Source organism: Argiope bruennichi, chromosome 6 (assembly GCF_947563725.1).
Source record: "Argiope bruennichi chromosome 6, qqArgBrue1.1, whole genome shotgun sequence".
In the NCBI taxonomy this organism is placed as follows: Eukaryota; Metazoa; Arthropoda; class Arachnida; order Araneae; family Araneidae; genus Argiope; species Argiope bruennichi.
Window position 1 is genome coordinate 120,037,455 of NC_079156.1, and position 22,573 is coordinate 120,060,027.

The 22,573-nt window shown below is 24.3% G+C and overlaps 1 protein-coding gene across 1 annotated transcript; it reads right to left on the bottom strand.

Annotated features, from left to right (window-relative positions):
* Window positions 1-1,396: 1,396 nt before the first annotated feature.
* On the bottom strand, window positions 1,397-22,222 carry LOC129972184 (forkhead box protein J2-like). The gene is made up of 11 exons (XM_056086214.1): window positions 21,764-22,222; window positions 18,070-18,144; window positions 17,240-17,317; window positions 15,083-15,187; window positions 12,918-12,978; window positions 12,152-12,247; window positions 10,692-10,820; window positions 9,850-9,963; window positions 7,961-8,155; window positions 6,628-6,722; window positions 1,397-4,782 (listed from the first exon to the last, which is right to left on the bottom strand). Exons 1-11 carry the CDS (start codon window positions 22,052-22,054, stop codon window positions 4,660-4,662), a joined length of 1,362 nt encoding a protein of 453 aa, XP_055942189.1. The 5' UTR covers window positions 22,055-22,222; the 3' UTR covers window positions 1,397-4,659.
* Between the last annotated feature and the right edge of the window lie 351 nt (window positions 22,223-22,573).

The window sequence follows — 22,573 nt, forward strand, 5'->3', positions numbered from 1 at the left end:
TTTCAAAAAACAATAAGCGGCACAATTTTTAAAGAAATGTATAAGAAAACTATAACTCAAAAATTTGAAATATTATTTACAACAAATTACTATTTCATAGGAATTTTAAGGAACTGATTCATAGGTGATATTTGACAGTAAAAAAATATTAACAATATAAAACTTATACTACACATCTCTTATGCCATTTAGAACTAATAAAAAACGAATATAATGATATGCATCAAATATTTGATCTCAACAACACCATAAAATTTTGATAACAATTAAGTAAACTGAACAAACTGGAAATAAACTAATTTACGAACAAAAATGTACAACATATATTCATTTTAAAACAGTCTTTAAAATTTAATATATTTTTGAAACCATGTACAAGTTTCAATTAAAAACTGAGAAAAAAACAACCATTTTTATATTAATGGAATTAAAATTGCCAATTCTATATAAAAAAAAATGTTGGAATAACAAATATTTCACCCAAAATCCTCAAAAACCACCATCACATACACACACACAAAAAAAAATCAAATAATGTACAGAATTATAAAATTTTATAAAAATTAAAACATTATGTATTATAACAAAAGATAATGCCATAACTATCTGTAAATAATAACTAATGAATCGGTAACAATTTCATAAAATGGAATTGTTATAAATCTACATTATTATTGATAGCTTATTTTAAAAACGTATCACACAGAAACATATATGGAAGGAAATTGTCAGAACTAAACAGGAAATTTAGTATAAACATATTAAACACACAAAAAAACTTATAAGTTTAAAATAAGATTAAAAAATTGTTTATCCATTTTCAAAAAAATCAGGATACCAATTCCTAACAAGTGCAATTAATGCCATGGTAAATAAATGAAAGAACACTGATTTTGAAGAAAGTTACAGAAGAACTCATAAAAGAGTACAGTGACTAGACAAACATCACAGTCAATTTTACCAGACTTTAGGCCAGTAAATATTCACAACCACACAATTTTTTTCTTATCTTCAAATCATCAGTGACATTCAAGCAAATTGATTTTTAAAATAATCATAATGAGAACTACAAGTGTAAGAAATATAATGATGCTTAAAGAAAATTAATTTTAATCCTTTCATTTGCATTAAGTTAGACTTGAGCATCATATTACAGAATTCTTTATATAAAAAGTAATCACAAAACAGAAACGATTAAAAAAAATTACAATAACATAATAGAAAAAAATTTTTTTTTAGGATTTTAGATGAGCTTATCGAAATAAATGTTTAATTTAGAATGTATCCTATAAGCTGGTCAAATAAATTAATAGCTAATGAATTAAAAAATAAACTCGCTTGAAATTTTATCTTCAAATAAAAAAATTTCAATAATTTAAAGGTTCCTACTTAAGTTAAAGGTAAACAAGGATACATATGTAAAAACATTACTTGTTCTTTTCTTAATAATAGAAATAATTTTTTATTTTTAATAAGGATAACTTAAGGAAGAATTATATTTCTAAGAAGTATAAGGAGTAACATTGGTTTAAATACCAATGAATGATGTATTGCAGGTTTTCTTACATTGTCAATAAGATTTTCAAATAAAATTGCATAGAAAGTTCTTGAAAATGTAAGAATAATTGAAATTATTTTCTTTCTTTTATTTGCAATCAGTTAGCACTTATTATATTTATTTTGTAAGCACTTTAATACTTGAAATCAAAGGACATTTTTTCCCCTTGAATCATAATATTGATTTATTTAGAGCAGTAGCAAAAAACAAGAGAAGGTGGAGGAAATCCCATTACGGTGACTTAAATATTCATTTAAGGACTCCACGAAAATAAATTGCATTTAAGTATCAATCCCTTCATCTTTCACACTTAATATAAACTTATAGTTTCAAGAAATTTAATTTTTATCTCTTTTTATAGAATGTTTTGGTTTTTTTTAAAGAATTAGAAATTCTAGGCGATTCCCTATATATGTCAAGCAATTCTTAAAATTACATGAAGATACTTAAAAAAAAAAAGTAATTAAGGATGTCTGAATTTAATAAAGAATAAAACTTTCATTTATGTTTCAATTTATCTAAAAAAAAAATATTTTGACAATGAAAGGATCTAATATTGAAAGGAAATTTGGAAATTAAATCTTAAGATTTAGATTTTCTTCAGTAAAAACTATTTACATTAATGAACACAAAATTAACTTATAGCAGAAATTAATACAGTAAATTAAATAAAATTTTGAATGCATATATGTGCAAGAAGAATTAAAGAAAGAAACTATACTTAATAAAATAATTCCACTAAGTTTTCAAAAATAAAAAGTTTCAAGTTGTTTGTCAATATTTTACATATTTCTTTTAATTATAAATTTGATGGCCATTCTTAAACTTTACTCACAGAAGCAAATTACTTTGTATAACACGCATATATATGGCACAGATAACATAGAAACCCAACAATAAACATACACTATTATATATATATATATATATATAAACACAGGATTTATATGTGAAACATGTTATGTTTCAATTGTAAACTAATATAATTATACTATATATATGCAGTACAAGTAACTGATATAATTATACAATCAAACTTAGCTTGCTAAGAAACATTGTATATATGCAGTACATAAACATTAAAAAAAATTTTTTACTACCTTGGCAATTTTATTTTTTACTATTTCAACAACTAACTACATATTAGAAATAAGAACAAAATATGAAAGTTCAAAGGATTGATTTGTTTAGCAGAATTATACCAAATCTGATTGAACTCGGTCAGCATGAGACACACATAATATCATTTTTTCTCTTTTATCCTAGTTATAAAAAAAATTAAATGCTAAATATTTTTTCTCAAAAATTTCATTAAAAAAAACTATTTGACTTCAAATGTAGATTTGGTAGTAAAACAACTTGCATAAAAATCTGATTCAACATAAACCATAACCTTTGTTTCAATAACCTTCAAACCATCAAATACAATTAGTTCACAGTATAATAAATGGTTACTGATTAAATATGATACTTACAATATATTAATTACAATATATATTATATATATAATTTAACAAACTTCATATAATACTGATGCAACATCAATTCAGATGTTTAAAATATAGCCATCCTATTTTAAAATCTTGAAAACATCCCAATTGTTTTTTCCCCATTAATTTTTATAAAACACTAAATTACACTGGGAGTTAATTATATAAGGAAACACAATGGCATATAGACTCATAATAGGATATTTATTAACATTTAGTTAAGGGAGTGTCATTAACTTGTTAAAACGGAAATATCCATATAAGGAAATGTAATTAGCATACAATAATGCTGGAATGTTATTTTACACGTAAACATTCAACAGCTAAATTAAAAGAAAGAAAAAGCAAGATTTATAAAAACATCCATTAAATTAAAAACAACAATATAAAAGTGCCAAAATATTCATTTCATATGAAAGAGGACAGAAAAAATATTTAGAAAATTTTTTTGATACACATATTTGAGGAAATGCAAAAATATTGCATCATTTACTTAAAGTGAAAAAATTTTGTTTCCAAAAGTAAAAATAACATATTATAACCTAAAAAAAATTAAAATATAAAAATGGATCAAAAACTCATTGATTAACAATACAAGCATTTCAGAAATAACAAAATTAACATAGTATAAAGTATAAATAAGTGGAAAAAAAATCACAGTTGCAAATAATAAAAATACTTAAGTACATCTGGCACATAAAAAAAATTAAGTTACCATATATTCTTGCAAATATATAGTTCCATTCTATATAATACTTCAAGTATCTTATATTTACATAAAAAAAGAAGCACCATTTCCTCATTTGGCTTCCAAAATGTGGCAGTGAAAATTCATAGAGAGCTTTTAAAATTTATTATTTTTTTATAGTATGACAGAAGAAAAAGAAAGTTTATTCACATTAAGTTAAAATAATAATTACATACATGAAAAAAAGAAAAAAAAACTCTAAATATTACCAAATTGGTTTTTAGAACACAGAATTCTGTAAATTCCTAAACTTACAAATGAGATCAATATAGTAAATACAACAAAAATAACCAGACATTGTTTATCCCTTTATAACAAGAAAAACTTAACCATAACTCAACATATATCTCAGTTGCATAGATAGTTACATGAAAGGCTGAACAATTAAAAAATGCTAAGCTATTAGATTCACATTATACAGGCACTCCCATAATACTCCTAATTTGTTGAACAAAATACCACATTTGCACTAGTATATAATTATTTAGAATGGAACTTATTTTAAAATAAAAGATTGATTTTGTATGACATAAATTATAACTATTTTTCATGAAAGGATATATAATTATATACATATATAAATATTTTTCTTTGTAAAATTTCTTGTAATTTCTAATTTCAAAAACACGCTATGTCTTTTTTAAATTATTCTACTGAATTTGAAAAAACTTAATAATTTATAGCAAAAGATCTATCTAAGACTTTTAACTTTGGATAAAATATTAATTTTAGAAATGAAGTCTTTAGAGTAATAACAAACAACTCCATAAAATATTAAAATGCAACATTGATGCTTTTACAGCAGATGTAAATATATAATTGTAAAGGTCCTTAATACACAAGGAAAACTGTAATAGAAAAGTTTACAGAATTTTGTCCCAGTTAAAATCATCTTCGATATCATCATTGTCATCTCCAGTACAAGACCCAGGAGTATTAACTGAAGAATTAAGAGAAACATGTGAAGGCATTGGCAGTGGACTTGACTGGAAAAAATAAATAAACAAAAATAATAAATCCATACGACAATCTTAAAAATGTTACAAAGAAGAAAAAAATTAGCAAGAAGCAATCAATAATTTCTTATCATAAAATAATTATTATAAACAGGGCCAGATCTTAAGTATTCAGCATCATATGCAAAATATTGCAGCACTTCCAGTCACATATATATTGTGCAATGTACATATGTTTAATAGGGGCAAGGTATAGAAGTATTTTTTTTTTTTTTCCTTCCTACATAATGTAGAAGAAAAAAAATTTAAGTGCAGAAGAAAAAAAATTTAAATGCAGGATAAAAAAAAAAAAAAAAAAAATTACATGGGGTTACAAACAATATATAGCACACCATTGTTTCATGTCACTTAAGGTTATTAGATTTTTTTATGTTACACTCATTTATCTTATTATTTTACCCCTCTGAAGTAGTAGTTTGTTTGTCAAGCCCTAACAAAATTTGATTCTCAACTATTTCATAATTAGAACAATGGGATTAAGCCATCATTCACCAAAACACAATGTTAAAGAAATGAACTCTCACTTGCAATCAGTTATAGTTCTTTCAATTAGCTTTCTTTTCTATAGTGTACAGCTGCATAATGTGCACAAATTTTCAAATTTATGATTAAGAATTGGCATCCCCACATACTTGGTGCCATATCACAGGCCCTTTCAGCTGATCATGATTATACACTATCACAATCTGTTAATTTTGATATATAAAATGTGTTTTAAAACTCTTGGATGGAAACATTTTGGTGATTGAAAACATTTAAATAAGCAAAATTATCACAAAATACTTGAATGCAACTCAGAATGAATTCTGAGAGGTGATTTCCTAAATGATTAAACTCAATCAGTGTTCATGATAAATCTCATGCTTGTACCTTTTCTATCAAGTTATATGAAGAAACTCATCAATCTAATGACATTAATTTTTTGCCAGGATTTATGTAAGTACAGCTATCACAAAACGAATGCTTATTGTTTTTGACAATGTGCACTAATCACTATATTGATCATATAAAGAATTCAGCAGTAGAGTTCATACAGCTAAATAATTTGTGGAATTACTTTTAAAAGTGTTTTTGAACTAGCATTTTTTTTTTTTTTTTTTTTTTTTTTGTAAATTGATATTTATAAAAATTGCCACACACAAAATGCAATGCACTAAAATAAAGATTAGTACATCTAAAATTAGAAAATTTGATATACAGATACTTCTTGTGTAGTATGCAATGCTTGACTGCTAATGCTTTTTAAAATTTAAATAGATTAATAAATTAAAAAAACAATCAAAATTTTAATGCTTTTTTTCACAATAATTTGGAAGATTATTAGTCATATTTTTTGATATTCAGAAATTATTATGAGAAAATAATGAACAAATATAACATTTTTAATATCCCATAAGTAATATTGCATATTTTTATTGGACATTTTAAAAATGGACTAAAAAATCAAATTCTAAGTTCCAATATGATTCTAATATGTTTTTAAAAGAGGAATATTTCTTAAATTAACAAAATATATTCAAACTGCATTAATTAACCCTTTTACCACTGAGCCGTCATGGAAACTCTATCTTGAGGGGGCCAATTGCTGTTTCAAATGAGTGAAGTAGAGCATAAAACAAGTTAGCTTCAAGGATGGCCCCGCTTTACATCCTGCAACCTTTGATTGAAACAGAAACTGGCTCACTAGGATAGAATTTACACAGCTGGTTGAGTTTGGGTCAGTATTGAAAGGGTTAAAAATTATATTATCTTGTAATTTATTATTCCATCAATAAAAAATAAAATAAAAAAAAAAACAAGAAAATGAATACTAACCTCTGCTTGAGAATGGTAAGATAAGTTACTGCTCTCTGCAGAAAATGCATGTGGAGAGCTATTAGAAGCTGGAACTGTAGAAAGCATACATGAATCTAAAAACGAATAAAATGAAAATTAAATTTGAATAGTTCTAAAATTGGATTAGTCATTAGTGAGGTTTTTTTTTTTTTTTTTTTTTTTAATTTGTAGATTGTATTCTGTTAATTTAGAACCTATTATAGCTTTCAAAACGAATAGCAAACATTACTTCTCGGTTAAACAGAGCAATGTAACAATAACAGAATCATAAAAGAAAAATTTTTATAACAGTCCATTAACTATATTAACAGAATATTCATTTAAATATTCATAAAAAAATTAATTAGTTTTTAAGAAAATTTATATGTCTTTTCTTTCTCAAAAATAATGTTTTACAAATATTGCATTTTTTTTTTTTAATTTCATAAAAAAAATAAGTATCTAAGAAACTATTTCAAATAAGTTATTTGTTTTACATGCAGCACTAAAATGATAATAAGTTTTCCCTCAAAAAGTGAAAGTTTTCAACTAATCGCTTAATTTTTAACTATTTTGCCTATTTCTTTGTCAGCAGCAAATGAAATAAATTGCATAGATTTATTAAAAGTTATTCATCTAGTATTTGAATCAATGATTACCTTTGGAAGGTCTATATTAACACTAAATTAGCAAGAATCATCATATATCTACTTTTAATGAAATCCACCATTTTGACAAATAATGTATATTGAGGTTTTCATGTTATACAATTGTTATAACACAACAAATTACACATAGATTGTAAAATAAGACAAACAATTGACTGAAATAACTAAATGTATCATGCTTGCACATATAACTTTCAAAATTCATACGCACCAACTAACACAACTTGTAACTATCTATAGGTTATGTACTTTGCATAACAGTGTCAAGCTATGAATAAGAATTCTAAATTTTTTATAATGATGTACATAAGAGTATTACATTGCACTTTAAAATAAAAATAAAAACTATTAATGCAATGAGCCCTTAATTCAACAGATATCTAAAACAATAGTAATACTGCATAGAGATATTCAAAATTTGAGGTTCTTGAAAGAAAATAAATTCATTTAAACAGATATTTCAGTGCATGGTTATATAATACAATATATAATACAAAAATATTTATATTTTCTAATATATTTAATGATTAAATAATGGAACCCGTCAAGCCAATTCATTTTTGTTTGAGAATTCTTAAAATTACAACAGGTTTAAATAGAACATATATGACTTTTCAGAAAAAATCAGAATTAAAAAAATGAAAATTCTATAAAAGAAATTATACCTCTTGAATATGTTGTATTTATATGTGAGCTGCTATAGCACTGTTGCATTGTACTAGTAGTAATAGGAGCAGGGGCAGATTGCATAACACCAGATTGTGAAAATAATGCAGTTAGAGACGAGTTTAAATCAGCAAGCTGATCCTGAGATAAAAGAGACATTGTAGGATCCCTAGCTTTAATACTTTCCATCATAGCTGGAAAGAAATAATAAAATATAAACATGAAAAACAAGATTTTTGATTAATAAAACACTTTAAAAGAGCTGTCAACTGTTTTAATCCAGCAATAGATTTATTGGATGACAAGACATATTATTTGAAACAGTGAGAAATTAATTTTAAATTATTTAGCAATAATCTAAGTTATCTAATTCACAACTATATTTTGTGAAAAGCAGTGGACTAAGTTCATTGTTGAGGTGACAAAAAAATCAATTGGTATTGTACATTCTCTCCCCCCCCCCCAACTTAGGAAGGAGTTCCCCTTATTTGGAAAAAGAAACTAAAGAATTAGTAAAACAAGAGTTTAAATGAGATTTTCTAAATTGATTGATAGTGAAAAAATCATATCAAAACAATTTACATTATAGCTGTTTATAGCTGAAGTTATAGAACTTTAGAGGGACAGATAAATAGATTTTACTATAAAGATGCAAATAAATTGAATTTATTACACACTAAAATAATAACAGATTCTAATAATGAAAATGCTAAAATAAGTAAATTAAACATTTTGGTAATTCACAAAAAGGATTATATATTCAAACTGGGGGGGGGGGGTCAAAATACTTTTAAAAACGCCTTTTTTCCCCCACTACTTTTTATGTGCACTTTATATATAAATGGTAGATTTATGAAAATTAAAACAATAGTTTTCCAATTCCACACATAATATACAGATATCTCAAAATATTCTAGACATAATCTTATTATAGATTAATGTAAATAATTAAAAATATATAAAGTTTTCTAATTCTCATTCATTAATATAATAATCTTTCTTTTTTTCCTTACACAAAAATAATTCTCTCTTTTATACAACTGAGTTGAAAATTTGCCATAATTACATAATAGACAATAATTCTGATTTAAATGGAGCATCATGTGAACTTATCAGGTGCAAATTGTATTTGCGTAGTTTGTTAGTGTAAGGAATAAGAAACTTTCACTCCTTTAAGAACAGTTAGCTTGATTATATTTACCCCAGCATATAAAAGAAATTTATTTCGCTACACAAGATATGTTTCAGAATGAAAGACTGCTGGCAAGATGGAACATCTTTACATTACTAACACTTTACAATTCTGATGGAATTTTGAATAGATATTAAGGATGGAATTTTAGTACCTCCCCCTCCCCCGTTCAATATTTTACCCCAAATGATTTCTTTTTGTGGTAATATCTGATATACAATATTCATAGTGCAACATCAGCTGAGTAGAGAGCAACTGCTTAAATAAAATGTGTCCAAAACCCAAATTATGACAAATTTACAGTCCTTTGAACTCTTTTAGTAGGATTTATAAACAATACCTGGAATAATAATGATCAATAGTAAATACTTTAAATAATTGATGATTTTAAAATTTGTCTGACCTATGAAATTCAGATGATGTTAATAACTGCTTATTTAATTATTTTTCAAACAATGTAAACAACTTTATTCATGCATTTTATGAAAAGTCTTCACTTTTTCAAACCATGTAAACAATAAAATAAAAACATTAATCATCTAGTTTTAATGAAATCAACTGATTAAAATACAGATTTACTAGAAGGTAAAAAGTAAAGTTTGATGCAATATGCAAGGAACATTTAATTAATTAAAACAGCTATTTTAACAAATTATAACATATTTTAATTTTTTATATGTCATAATTATAATTTACCTTGAAAGTGGGACATATCTATATCCTGTAAACCATTTCCTGACATTTTAGCACTTTCTCTCAACCAATCCAAGCTTTGAACAAATTCTGCAGCAATTTTATCATTTTCTACATCTAAAGTATACATATGATTAATTCAGATTAAAGAAAATATTAAAACGAACCATAGATCAATTCCTAACAAATATAACTATTTTATAAAGTAATTTTTTTAACAATTTTATTACAAGGATTGAAATAAAAATCAGAGAATGTTTACCATAATTCAGAAATAAATAATAAAATAAGCTTAACAGTTATAAGCCTGAAATGAAAGAAATTTTAGAAAAAATTACTTCTTCTATAAATTAAATCAGATTTTTCAAACTGAAAACATAAAAAAAATTCTTATATTACTGCCATATTATAAAAAATATTTTTTTATATTTAACTGAAGTTTATTTATACAAGAAAATGTAATTTTACTGCTTCCAAATTTTATCTATGTAACAAAAATTGCATACTAGTTAATATAAGAAAGGTTTAGAACTTTGATAAAATTAAGCCTAAATACTAGTTATCAAATCAAAGAATATTTATCTATGATGACCTATCATTTATCTTAACAACTGAGTAGCAATTCAATAAGTATTTAAGTACTAACCACAAACAAATTAATAAAAAATTAACACAAACACACAAAAATAATGTATGTTCTAAGCTGGTAGAAATTAATTTCACTTTAAATTATTATATTGTATTATATATAAAATCTATTAACATTAGAAATTGACAAAATAATTGATGTAAAAAATAATGTAATAACAATTACACAGAGACAAAATGCATTAAAATTTACTAACTTTGAAATCCATTTCCATGGTAATGGGGCACATCATTATTTTGCATATGACCATTTCCAGACATCTTTGATCTTTCATGCAGACAATTCACATTTTGGACAAAATCTGAAGTTGATAATCTATCAACAACTGTAATATAAAGTTAAATGGAAAAAATTAAATTTGATATTACAAAAAAAGTTCACAACTGTAAAGAAAAAATTTAGATAAGAAATACAATTGCAGCATCAATCTAAAATTAAAATCACTCTTTAAGAAGAAACTGAAAATAGGGTATATAAAGTAACAAAAATATATTGAAATAATAGAACAAAATAAAAATATAAATTTTTATCTATATATTAATAGTTCATTTGAATGATAAAAGGTATTTAAACTGAGTTTCTACTTTGAGACTGCCCATCATTTACAAAAATCTGGTTTTGCTGAGATTAATTGTTGCTAAAAATTTTAATTAAATATATATATATATATATATATTTATTTAAATCTAGTTTGGTCTTAATATCTATATCAACAAATGATTTTTACGTCTCAAATGTTGATATATATATAACTCATACTGTTTTAGAAATGTTACATTGCTCATTTCATCATGTTATTAATTTTTCTGATATCTTTATATATCCAATTATATCACAAGAAAGAGCGGCAATTCTTAAAAATAGGTGCATTTTAAATATTTTTCACTGTTACTTGATTCTAAAATTAATCCTTAATTGCAGGTACAATAAAATTTCAAAAATTTTATTAAAAGTATATGAAAACCTACTCACCATGAATAAAAAAAGAAACTTCATATTGAAATAGAAAAAATGGGATAAGATATTAATAACAACAAATGAGATTCTCTTCAACAATAAAACACACTGCTGTAAAATATGCTTAGTACTGTTTTATTGAGAAAAATTATACAGCCATATATATATAGAAAGAATCATTAAAAAAGATAATTCTTGGAATTTTGAGATGTGAAAACTCTTTTTTTACTGCAGAAATTTTATAAGTTACCAGAGACAATTTCAAAAATTTTATTCAACTTTTAATTAATTAAAATTTCTAAAAAATTATCCAATGATGCATATTTTTAATATTTAAATCATAAAAATATTAAGTTTGGTAATTCTACTCAAAAGTAGGCTTGTAAAGAATAACACATATATGCATATTTGTGATTATTACTAGCTAAGTGATAAAAGCTATAGCGATAAAACTTTTAAAAAAATGACACAGTTTATTAAAACAGTGCTCCTTCAATTTATTATTTTACAACAAAAAGATGGAAAGAAAAATTACAGATTATATTAAAACATAAATAAAAATGCACATTAAATAAAATAATGTTCATATTAAACAATACAAGAAAAACTTGGAACTTATAAAAATATGTAACAATGAAATAGAATTGTAGCCATCACAAAAATATAATTTAAAAAAAGAAGGGGGAAAAAACTAAAAACCTTGTGCATGTTGCGTATTTCCATTGAATTGTTGATGATTGTGATTGCAGCAACTGCTAAGTCTGTCTGTGGACATCATGTGACCTGAAGTATGACCTACAAATTGGACACAAAAATATAAGCACATTATATTTAAAGGAATTTAAATCATAAACAAACTAAGCTAGCAAATATTAAGTAATAATTTAGTACTGAACTGAGAAGGTGACAAGGTGTTTCTATTAAATTATTTAAAACAAAAAAAAAAAATCCAATAAATAGCAATTTTTTAAAACTCACTTTAATAGAGTTTTTGATTAATCTTCTGTATTGTTGTTTGTTATGGCAAAATAAATAGAGATTAAAAGGCATAAACTTAAATGTAAAAAGCAAAAATAGTGCATAATCAAAAAATTCCTAATTCTAACGAATATTTTACATGCTCTTTTGAATTACTTAAAAAAATCACAATATGTATTCGATATTAACTACATAATAATTAAAAAAAATTTTGATTGTTTGAATTTTAACATGAATAATGCTGTTCAATCTTATTTGACATTTGTAAAGTTACCACTTTAAAGCTTTCTTTTAAGAAAACTTATCTAAAATGAAATTTCAAAAAAATTACTTATTAGTTATATTCTAAGTAACTCAAAATTATTTCTGAAAATATATCATAAAGAATTAGAATTAGATCAAGAAGTTCACAAATTTCACAGAATAAAGTAATAGCATTTCATTGAAATATTTAGTAAGGCAAAGGAAATTTAATATAAACACTCACCCATTTCATGAAATGCAGGATGCGAATTCGAAACATTTGTTCTATCTGCATTCAAGTGAGCCTATTCGGATAAAAAACTCAAATCATAAAAGGAAATAAATAAATAAAAATAAAATGCTGCATTAAAATTACAACTCAATGGCAAGGTTTTTTAATCAAGGAAAAAAAATTAGAAAAGGAATTTCAATAGAATAAATAAACTAGTCCTTAGAAGAAACCTGTTTTGATTAATCTTCATTCTCCATGCAGCTGAACTTATTTCTCTCCTTTCTAATTTTTATGTTCAGCTTTAAAGAGGACAGCTATAATTATTAATTGTAGCTGTGCTTACCCAATTGCAAAGAATTATTCAAATTTGAAAATTGGCTTATGAATCAAAAAGAAGAGTTATTTATCCACACAGAATGGATACTACTCAGAGTTGGACTTTATTACATTACAATATTTGATTGCTTGGTGTGTTAAAGCTGATGTTTACAGTTAGAAAATACTTTTTAATTACATCATTATTGTAACCATATCAGGTCTTATTTTATAAAATTAAAAAAAAAAAGTTCAGTGTATGAAATTTACATTTATATCATCTATATACAGGGCATTTACTCTAATCCTAGTAGATAAATAATCAGAGATTGACATATATTTCCCTTTGAAGATATGCTTTAATTGTGTCTTATTCAATATATTATTATTATATATTTTATTAATTAGATTCAATGATCTTTGGTTCAACAAATGCAATTCTAAAGAATTATAAAGTTTAATTTTTATACAGTTTTTCAATCCAATCAGTAGTATTTAATAAAATATTCTTTTCACTACTGATTGGATTGAAACATTCCATTGTAAACAAATAAACAAAAAAGGTTCCATTCTTCAGCAACTAAAACTGATCAAATTATGAAACTTTAAAATTAATTATTTTAGCTCAAACAACAGGCATATAAAGGAAATACTGTGTGCTGACTAATATGTCTCTCTCAAGCTAATCACTGAAATGGTATAAAATTGCACCAAATAGTGATATCCAAAGCTTCATAAGTTAAGGAATTTAACCATAGAACAGAAAAACATCCCCCCCCCCATTTTTGAGTTAAGTGTTAACTACCAAAAACTTTTTAGAAAATATGATTGACACGAGCCTATGTAGACAGAAATTTTTTCAACAGTGCATTTATTTCTCAAATGCACTGTTGAAAAAATTTAAAACATAAAATATTTTGGATATTATTTAAAGTATTTTTCCTATTGGAAAATATACACCTATCCTTTGCAGATTTAGAAAATCACCCACAAAAAGTTTTAATACACTATTTATAAAATTTAAAGACTGAGACAGAGATAATTGCTGAATTCACATCCTTGACAACTTCAAACTACACATCTCATCTTGACAAACTCCAATCTTACATTTGCAAACTACACATCTTCCTCCTCCAAAATATAAAAAAATAAGACGTAAATGAATGAGGATAAGTCTACACATTTAGATACCAATTTTTCTTATACTGTGAATGGCAGAGTCATGACTTTCTAGAACAAACGAAGACATATTAAATTCTGTTATCAAAAGTCAGATTAATCTATTATTACACTTCAATTCAGATAGTGGAATATATTTATATTGATAGAAAGAATCAAAACAGCAGTTTATAATTGGATTAGAGAAATAGTTCCTACTATTTCAAAGTATTATTTGCAAATCTGTCAGAAAGTGCATGAATAAATGATACATAATTTTGAACACCAATTTATAAATGTACCATAAACAGAAATACTATAATTAATTTATCACAAAATACATGGTAACAATTTCTAATTTATCCCAAATATTTATTTCATATTAGTATGTTTCCATAATTAAACTTTTTAAGATACATTTTAATTCTGCAAGTCATTAAACTGGCTTTTCCCATTCTTATTCTTTAAGAAAATAGCTATTGCATTTTTGTAGTACAGTTTTTACAAAATTATAACATGAAATAATTTTAAAATTGCAGAAATTGGATTGCAAGTCAACAAGTAATTCAAACTTAAATTAGAAGATCATTTTAAAATTACATCAAATAGTTAATCATACTCTGGATTTTTAAAAACATTGTCAAAGTTTGTTTATTTTAAAAAGAAGGAGATTGCAAATACTGTTAATAAAAATGTGACCTTACTGTCATTTGATGACTAGGCGGAGAACACACTGCTGCCATTTGATGACAATGGACTGGACTTGATAAGCTATTACTTGAGCTGTTGTCAGGACTATAAGGAAAAACCTAGAAGGAGCATGGTATACATTCTATAATACATCTCTGATTATTGAATGATAACATGAAAAATAAATTAATAAAAACGGAAATTTGATAATATTTTTTAAGTAAATGGCATCTTTTTCTTTTCTTTTTTATTTAGCTAAGTATTGCAAGCACAATAAATTAATTTGATTTCTTTAATAGCATGAGATATAGAAATAATTAGAAGGTATTCATTATAAAATAATTTTAGAATATAATATCTACAACTAGCAGTCTTTGATGACCAGATTTTTCAGCCAGACTATTGACTTTTTAAGCTGTTAAATAATTAATATAGAATGCATCTCTTTCTAAATTTCATCCTATTATTTTTATATAACGAAAAAAAAGATGAATTTTATCAAAATAGTTTACTAATAAATTAATGCAAATGCAAATTTAAAAAAGTGTATATGCAATGAAATAAAAACAGAATTGAAAATCTCATTTCTCAAGTGGGATTTTGAGAGTTAATGTCTAAAGAAAGTAATTTTTTAAATATCAATTTTAATAGTGGCAAAAGCATGTGATTTAGTGTTTTAATACACAAGTTTGAGTTCCATCATTAAATATTAAAACAGATTGTGTATCAAATCATATTTTAAAAATTATGCAGAAATAAAATTGATATTGTGAAATAGGTAATTTTTTGAATTTCAAAATGATGCAAAAATAATTTTTGTGAGATAATAGTTTTAGAAGATATGAAAGTATCAACTTCCATAGACAAGTCAAAACAATTATTCATCTAGTGATGGTCAAGTCTACATTAACACTTAATTAAATTTTGTTTAATGCCTATTTCTATAATTTTGATTACTTTAAAATCATTTTTTCCTCAGACACAACGGATTTTTTTTTCATTAAAACAGACGAATCCTCTCCAAAGAATTTATAATAAGATCTTATAACTATATTAATTAGTTAAGTAAAGCTTGAATTTAATACAGTTATAAGAAAGTTCAATGAAGAATTTGAAATATTCGTATGAAGGTTGATTTATTTTGACAGTTGCAATTTTGAAAATAAGTAAAAAGAGAGTGATTTCTGGCTACATACATTAGTATTATATATATATATATATATATATATATATATATATATATATATATATATATATATATATATATATATATATATATATATATATATGAATTTTTTTCAAAAACATTTTAAAATTCTCATGTTTTTATTTATTCTCTCAGCAATGTTTTTAAAGTTCTCACCAATGTTATCCCATAAAATACATCAATCAGTGATTTTTCTGTAGTTTTGCAATAAACTACAAGATACATAACAGCAATATGCATGTCAAAAGAGATTAATCAAAAGTCCGCCCCCCCCCCCTTGGCCTGGCGTACAAATCTTCAAAAGAAACATATTTTTAATAATTTATTAAAAAAATTTCTAAAGAGCAACATTCCAAATTAAAAATTGAAATCTCAAATAACTCAGTTTAGAAATATTTACAAAATAAATGTGAATAATAGTATTAAAATATATAATTATATATATTTATCATAAGTAATATTGATTCATTTATTTTGATTATTCATACTGTTTCGATTTTCATATCAACTAGGTTTCAATTTATATGCACTTTATTTTTATTTTAAATAACAGTCAAAACTTATACAATATAATATTTTAGAACATATTCTTGGTCAGTAAAATCTGACAACAACTTTTATACATTGCCACACAGCAATTAGAGTGTGGGAGGGCATTCTACTTGCTCTTATAAAGACTGAAAAAAAATAAGATTGTTTTATATATAATTTTTTACTATATTTATTTATAAATTATCATTCCTTTCAAGTCCAACAGAAGAATTTTTTATGCCTTACTTTCATTTTTAATTAATTTTCTAGAAATGACTATTTTAACTAGGCCAGATTCATAATAATGTATTCAATGAATAATGGCTTTTGAAATATTCCAAAATTTGATCATTTTAGAAATGAATATACATAAATGAATGAAATGCAAGTATAAAATGAACAAGACAATGCACATTTTTAGAAGAAAAATCACCTTATCTCGTTGGCGACACTTTCTTCTACGACAATCATCTACATCTGATGGTGCATGGTCAATTGCCCAATATGATCCCTACAATATTAAAAATATGACACATAATCCATGTGCATCAAAAATTTACAATTATTATGTAAAATAAAGTTGAATTTCGAAAAGAGAGAGAACAATAGAAAATCTAAGGAAAGACACACATTGCTGTATATAAATAAATGCAAGGAGAATAAAAATACTGATAGAGGAAAAAAAAAAATATTACCATGCAAGAAACAGAACATATAAACATAGTATCCCCAATCACAGTAAATAAATAAATAAAAATAATAATCTTTATCTAGGAATTTTGTCTACAATTAAAAGAAACTCCCTCAAAATGAAATAATTTTCATACTGAAATCAAATAATAATTTTTATTTTAAAATTTAAGTTCAAGGAAATATTGGTTATTTGCAATGGTCAGATGTTCAAAATCAAAATAAAATATGAATCATAGTGAACTTTTTCATCAGATCACAGACATTTATAAAATTTTACAAAGCCTAATAAAATATAAGTAAAATATTCAAAACCTATAATTTCATTTCACAAATATTTATATTCTGTATTTTAAGCTTTATTGCTATCATCAAATTCAAAGCAGACTACTCTCAAGAAGTGAGATATGATATACACTGTGCGTTTATTTACTATAACAAAAACAAGAAATTTTGTTACTTTGTAAACTTCTATATGCACATTATATGCACATAGGTAAGAATGATACAAATGGTTCATGAAGAAAGGAATGACTAAAAATAAATTTGATACATAATAAGAGAAAATAATACTTTTCCAGGATCATCTTTCGGCCGAGGAACTTTCCGGAAGTACTTGTTCAAGGATAAGTTATGACGTATAGAATTCTGGAACAAAATTTAACAATATCATGAATAATAATAATAATAAAACTTATAAAAACATGCACACATTAAAAAATAAAACAGATACAAAAAATTTAAACAACAATCCATTAGAGTATAGAACCTAAACTGCAAAAAAAACTTTCTTTATTACGCATAAATAACTCATATACATTTTTAACCTCATTTCTACAATTTCTCTTTTAAGAATTTACAACTGATGATTATTTATATATACACATATATATTTTTGAAATTCAAGGATAAAGCACTCATATAATTTTAAAGATTTGATAAAATACAAACTCTCCTTTCCCTTACTTTAACAGCTATCTTACCCTAAATTTTTAAATAAAAATAATTATATGCATAGACAATCAGAGCAAATTTTGAATTGACTGAAAACTGAATTTTTTCATAATAATTGACTGAGTTTTTTTTAATATTGTCATTTCATTATATCTTCATAAATTAACTTTTTTTTTTTAAATCATATAATATTTTTTAAGGAAAAGAAAATATATTAATCTTTTGAAGTTCCGTATCAGTCAAAATTATTCCTATTTCAAAATTATTTTCAAGGTTCAAAAAATGTAATGATAAAGTATAATCATGAAAGATAAGCTGATGTATGTTGACCATTTCTGATGATTATACTTCACTGCAACTGTAAAAAAAAGGAAAGGGGGAGAGGGAAGGAAAGTACAGAGAATAAAAAAAAAATAATAATAATAAGTTTTAATTTTTCTTATAATTTTAATTTAGTGAAAAAATCTTTTAGACTGATTAAAACTTTAGTAAATAACAGTAAATGAAAAAAATCCAAGAACTACAGATGTAAATTTCTAATTTAGCAGACTTATACAACAAGCAAATGATTGGCATTTTTTATGCCAATTAAGTACAATATTGAATTTTATTTAGCTTGTAAGGCAATATATAATTTGCTTTGTACATTTATATATTCTTGCTCTTATTCATTAACTATTTAAAATTATTAAATATAAAATTAAAAATAATAAAAGTCAAAATGCCTCAATTTATTATTTTTTTAATATCAAGGCATGTTATAAGATCCCTCCCCCTTCCTCAAGGTGGTCTAAATCATAAACTTAATTGAAAGGAAAAGTTTTAATAGTAACCCCCTCCCAAAAAAAAAAAATCCATAATAGAATAAAATAATATTTAAAACTGTAAATTTTGATTATTAAAAAAGGAACAGAAATAAAAAAATCTTGTTTTATTTTTATGATTTAAGAATTCTAAAATATGAGATTGCATTTATATTTTAAAATTTCTAATTTACACCAATTAAAGAATCTGCCATCGTTAAAAATTGGTTCTATATTAAATGCAGTTTAGAGTAAATATTGGACTTAAGGTTTTTTTTTTTTTATTTTGACTAAAGTTTATTATATTTAAAAGTTTCTTTTAGTGGCCTAATGCTAAAAATGAATCATTATATTATTTCAAGAACTCAGTTCTTTACAAACAAAATTATTAAAAACCACATAACTTTTTATTTTTATTTTAGTGGTAATTAAAGCTTTGCCTTTTCACAATCACTCAATATTTCATATTTAATAACAAATTATTAAATTTGATATTATAGATACTTAAAACAAATTTTAATGAAATTTGTAATCATACTTTTAATTCAATATACAAAATCACAAGGATGTAAACAAAATCTAGAATAACATTTATGGGAAATATTTGTATAATTAAATAAAAATGGTTTGAGTTTCTTACAGCATGAAAGTTTATTTTATCTTATTTCTACCATTAGAAATATGAAATACAATATTTATTATATTAGTAGATATATTTTCTTTCCTTTGTCTATTAACAAAAGTTATATAAATCATATTCTTATAATGATGTAAACAAATTGAAATGATTTTGTTAATACCCAAATAAAAGGATTCATTAAAAAATATATATAGATTTAAAGTAAGTTCATTTATGCTTAAAATATACTAAATTTCCACTATGCAAGATAAATACTGTTAAATAAACATATCACTTAATTCCTCAAAAGGTTATAACTGTAATAAACAAGAGAATATAAACATCAATTATGTGTCTGAAAAATTTACAATTATGCACTTAACAGCTAACAAGAACATAATTGTTATAATCCTTTATCTAGTGGTATTATTCTCTTAGAATTCTCATCCATTGCCAGTATTTTGAGATGACAGAAATTTTAAAAGTTTCATGAATTATTGCTAAGATTCAGCACATCTTGGGGCCCAACTAACTTAACAGCACCAGTACTTTTGACCTTCCTTGGATATCCATTTTTTTAAAAAAAAAACATCAGATGTTTGATAGATGAATATTCTCTCTATGTGCTGATATAAAAAGCAATAAATTACTATAAATTTCTTTAAAAAATTAATATAGCACATTATACATGAAATACAAACTACAATACAAGCTCTTTAAAAATAAGTCACAATTAAACTTTGTATTTGATTTCTTCAATTTAATCATAGGATCACTAACCAAGATATTAAAACTGTGTTTAATAAAAGTGAAAGTAATTGTTAAAAATGGTCTGAATAAAACACTTAAAAAAAACTAAAAAATATATTACAGTTATGGTAACTAAATAAGTTAAAAAATTTTTACAAAATATTGGTATCACATAATTTTTTATCTTTTTTACAAACACATGCAATCACATTCTTCCTTTCATGTATTTTCAAAATCATTATAAGCTGGAATAAGATATTATACAAAAGATAGGCAGATATTAAATATTATATATGAGGAATATGTCTTAGATATTATATATAAGGAATATGTCCTATTCTTTTTGACACACCCACATATGATATATTTCAATGTCTCATATGCATAAAATAAAGCCTTTTATAAAATTATTTCTAAATCTGCCAGAAATTTCAATCATAAGTCTAAAAGATACAATGAAATTTTTTTAAATACAAACTATCATAGTTATTACAGCTTTTTTTAAAAAAATGTGTTAAACAAAAAGAATATTTTTCCTTATTATATTAATTATCAATTTAGAATAGATATAAAAATAATTCCTCAAATGAAATATCAGTGATTCAATTAAACCAACTTGTTTTACTTTTAAAAACAATGACTATTTAGAACTCATTTTATAATCCCGAAATAATACATTCTATTTGTATTATGTCACAAATGAGAAATTCCCATTCTATGTGTTACTTCATTTAATAGATGTATATTATGTTTTAACAGATGATGAAAATATTTGTTAAATGTATGCTATGTACATTGTATGTCTTGCAACAGATGCAAGTCCTTGTGGTTAAACAACAGATGCACAAATATAACTGTATAATAACAGATGTATTAAAATAATAGTATACATATGTTTGTGTGAGTTATACTCTGTATTTATTAGACTAAGCAAAATTATAAATGTATATTTAAATGGATGGAACGAACTAATATATCCAATATCTTACATAGAAACAGCCAATACCGTTTTTAAATCAACGTATAAATTAAATGCAAAAAACTTTTAAAGATCAAATGGATTTTTCCAAAGGTCATTACATATTTATGAAAGTTACACAGCATTTTTTAAAAATATATATATTAAAAGTTTTTTTCTTACTTTCCATCCATCTCCTGCTTCTCGATAGTATGGAAAATTAGAACATATCCAATTATAAATTTCGTTTAGAGTCATTTTCTTCGATGAACTACTATTTATGGCATAAGATATTAATGTTGCATAGCTATAAGGTGGTTTTCCATCTTTCTGGCGGCAACTTCGGCTATTTTCGCATGGCCCATTATTTCCATCAGATGTATCTGCTCCATTCACAGAACCTCGAACATTTAACCTAGGAAGCCAGTCCATAGATGTCAAACTTCTGTCCAGATCACCCATGATATGAGACATTCATAAGATTTAAAATCCACATTTTAGGGGGGATTTAACAAATGTTTAACGCTGGGCGCATTTCCTTCTCTCAAAATGTAAAAATATGCAGCACATTTAGGCTGTTTAATAAATCAAATTGCGCAACTTTAACACAAAACAACTTCACGCCATGATAATTTTCTGCAATCCAATCCAAAACATTTATTTTTTCTGATGGAGTTGCACTATGCTGCTTCAAATCACTTCTGAATTGACATTGAATCACGCTAACAAAATAAAATATATAAATTATAAATCCTATAATCCTTATTTTGACACACTAAAATTTTTTTTACAAATTTTAATTAGACTTTTTTTAAAAATTGATATTGAATGAAAAAAATAATTATTGAGAATGATATTGATATTTGTTTCTTTCTATAGAGGAAATAATTGATTGATAGTTTAAATGAATAAAAGTCAAAAGTTTTAATTTTTTTTAACTTTCTATTTATTTTTTGAATGTCAATGAAGGTCAAGGCACTTCTGAAATATAGC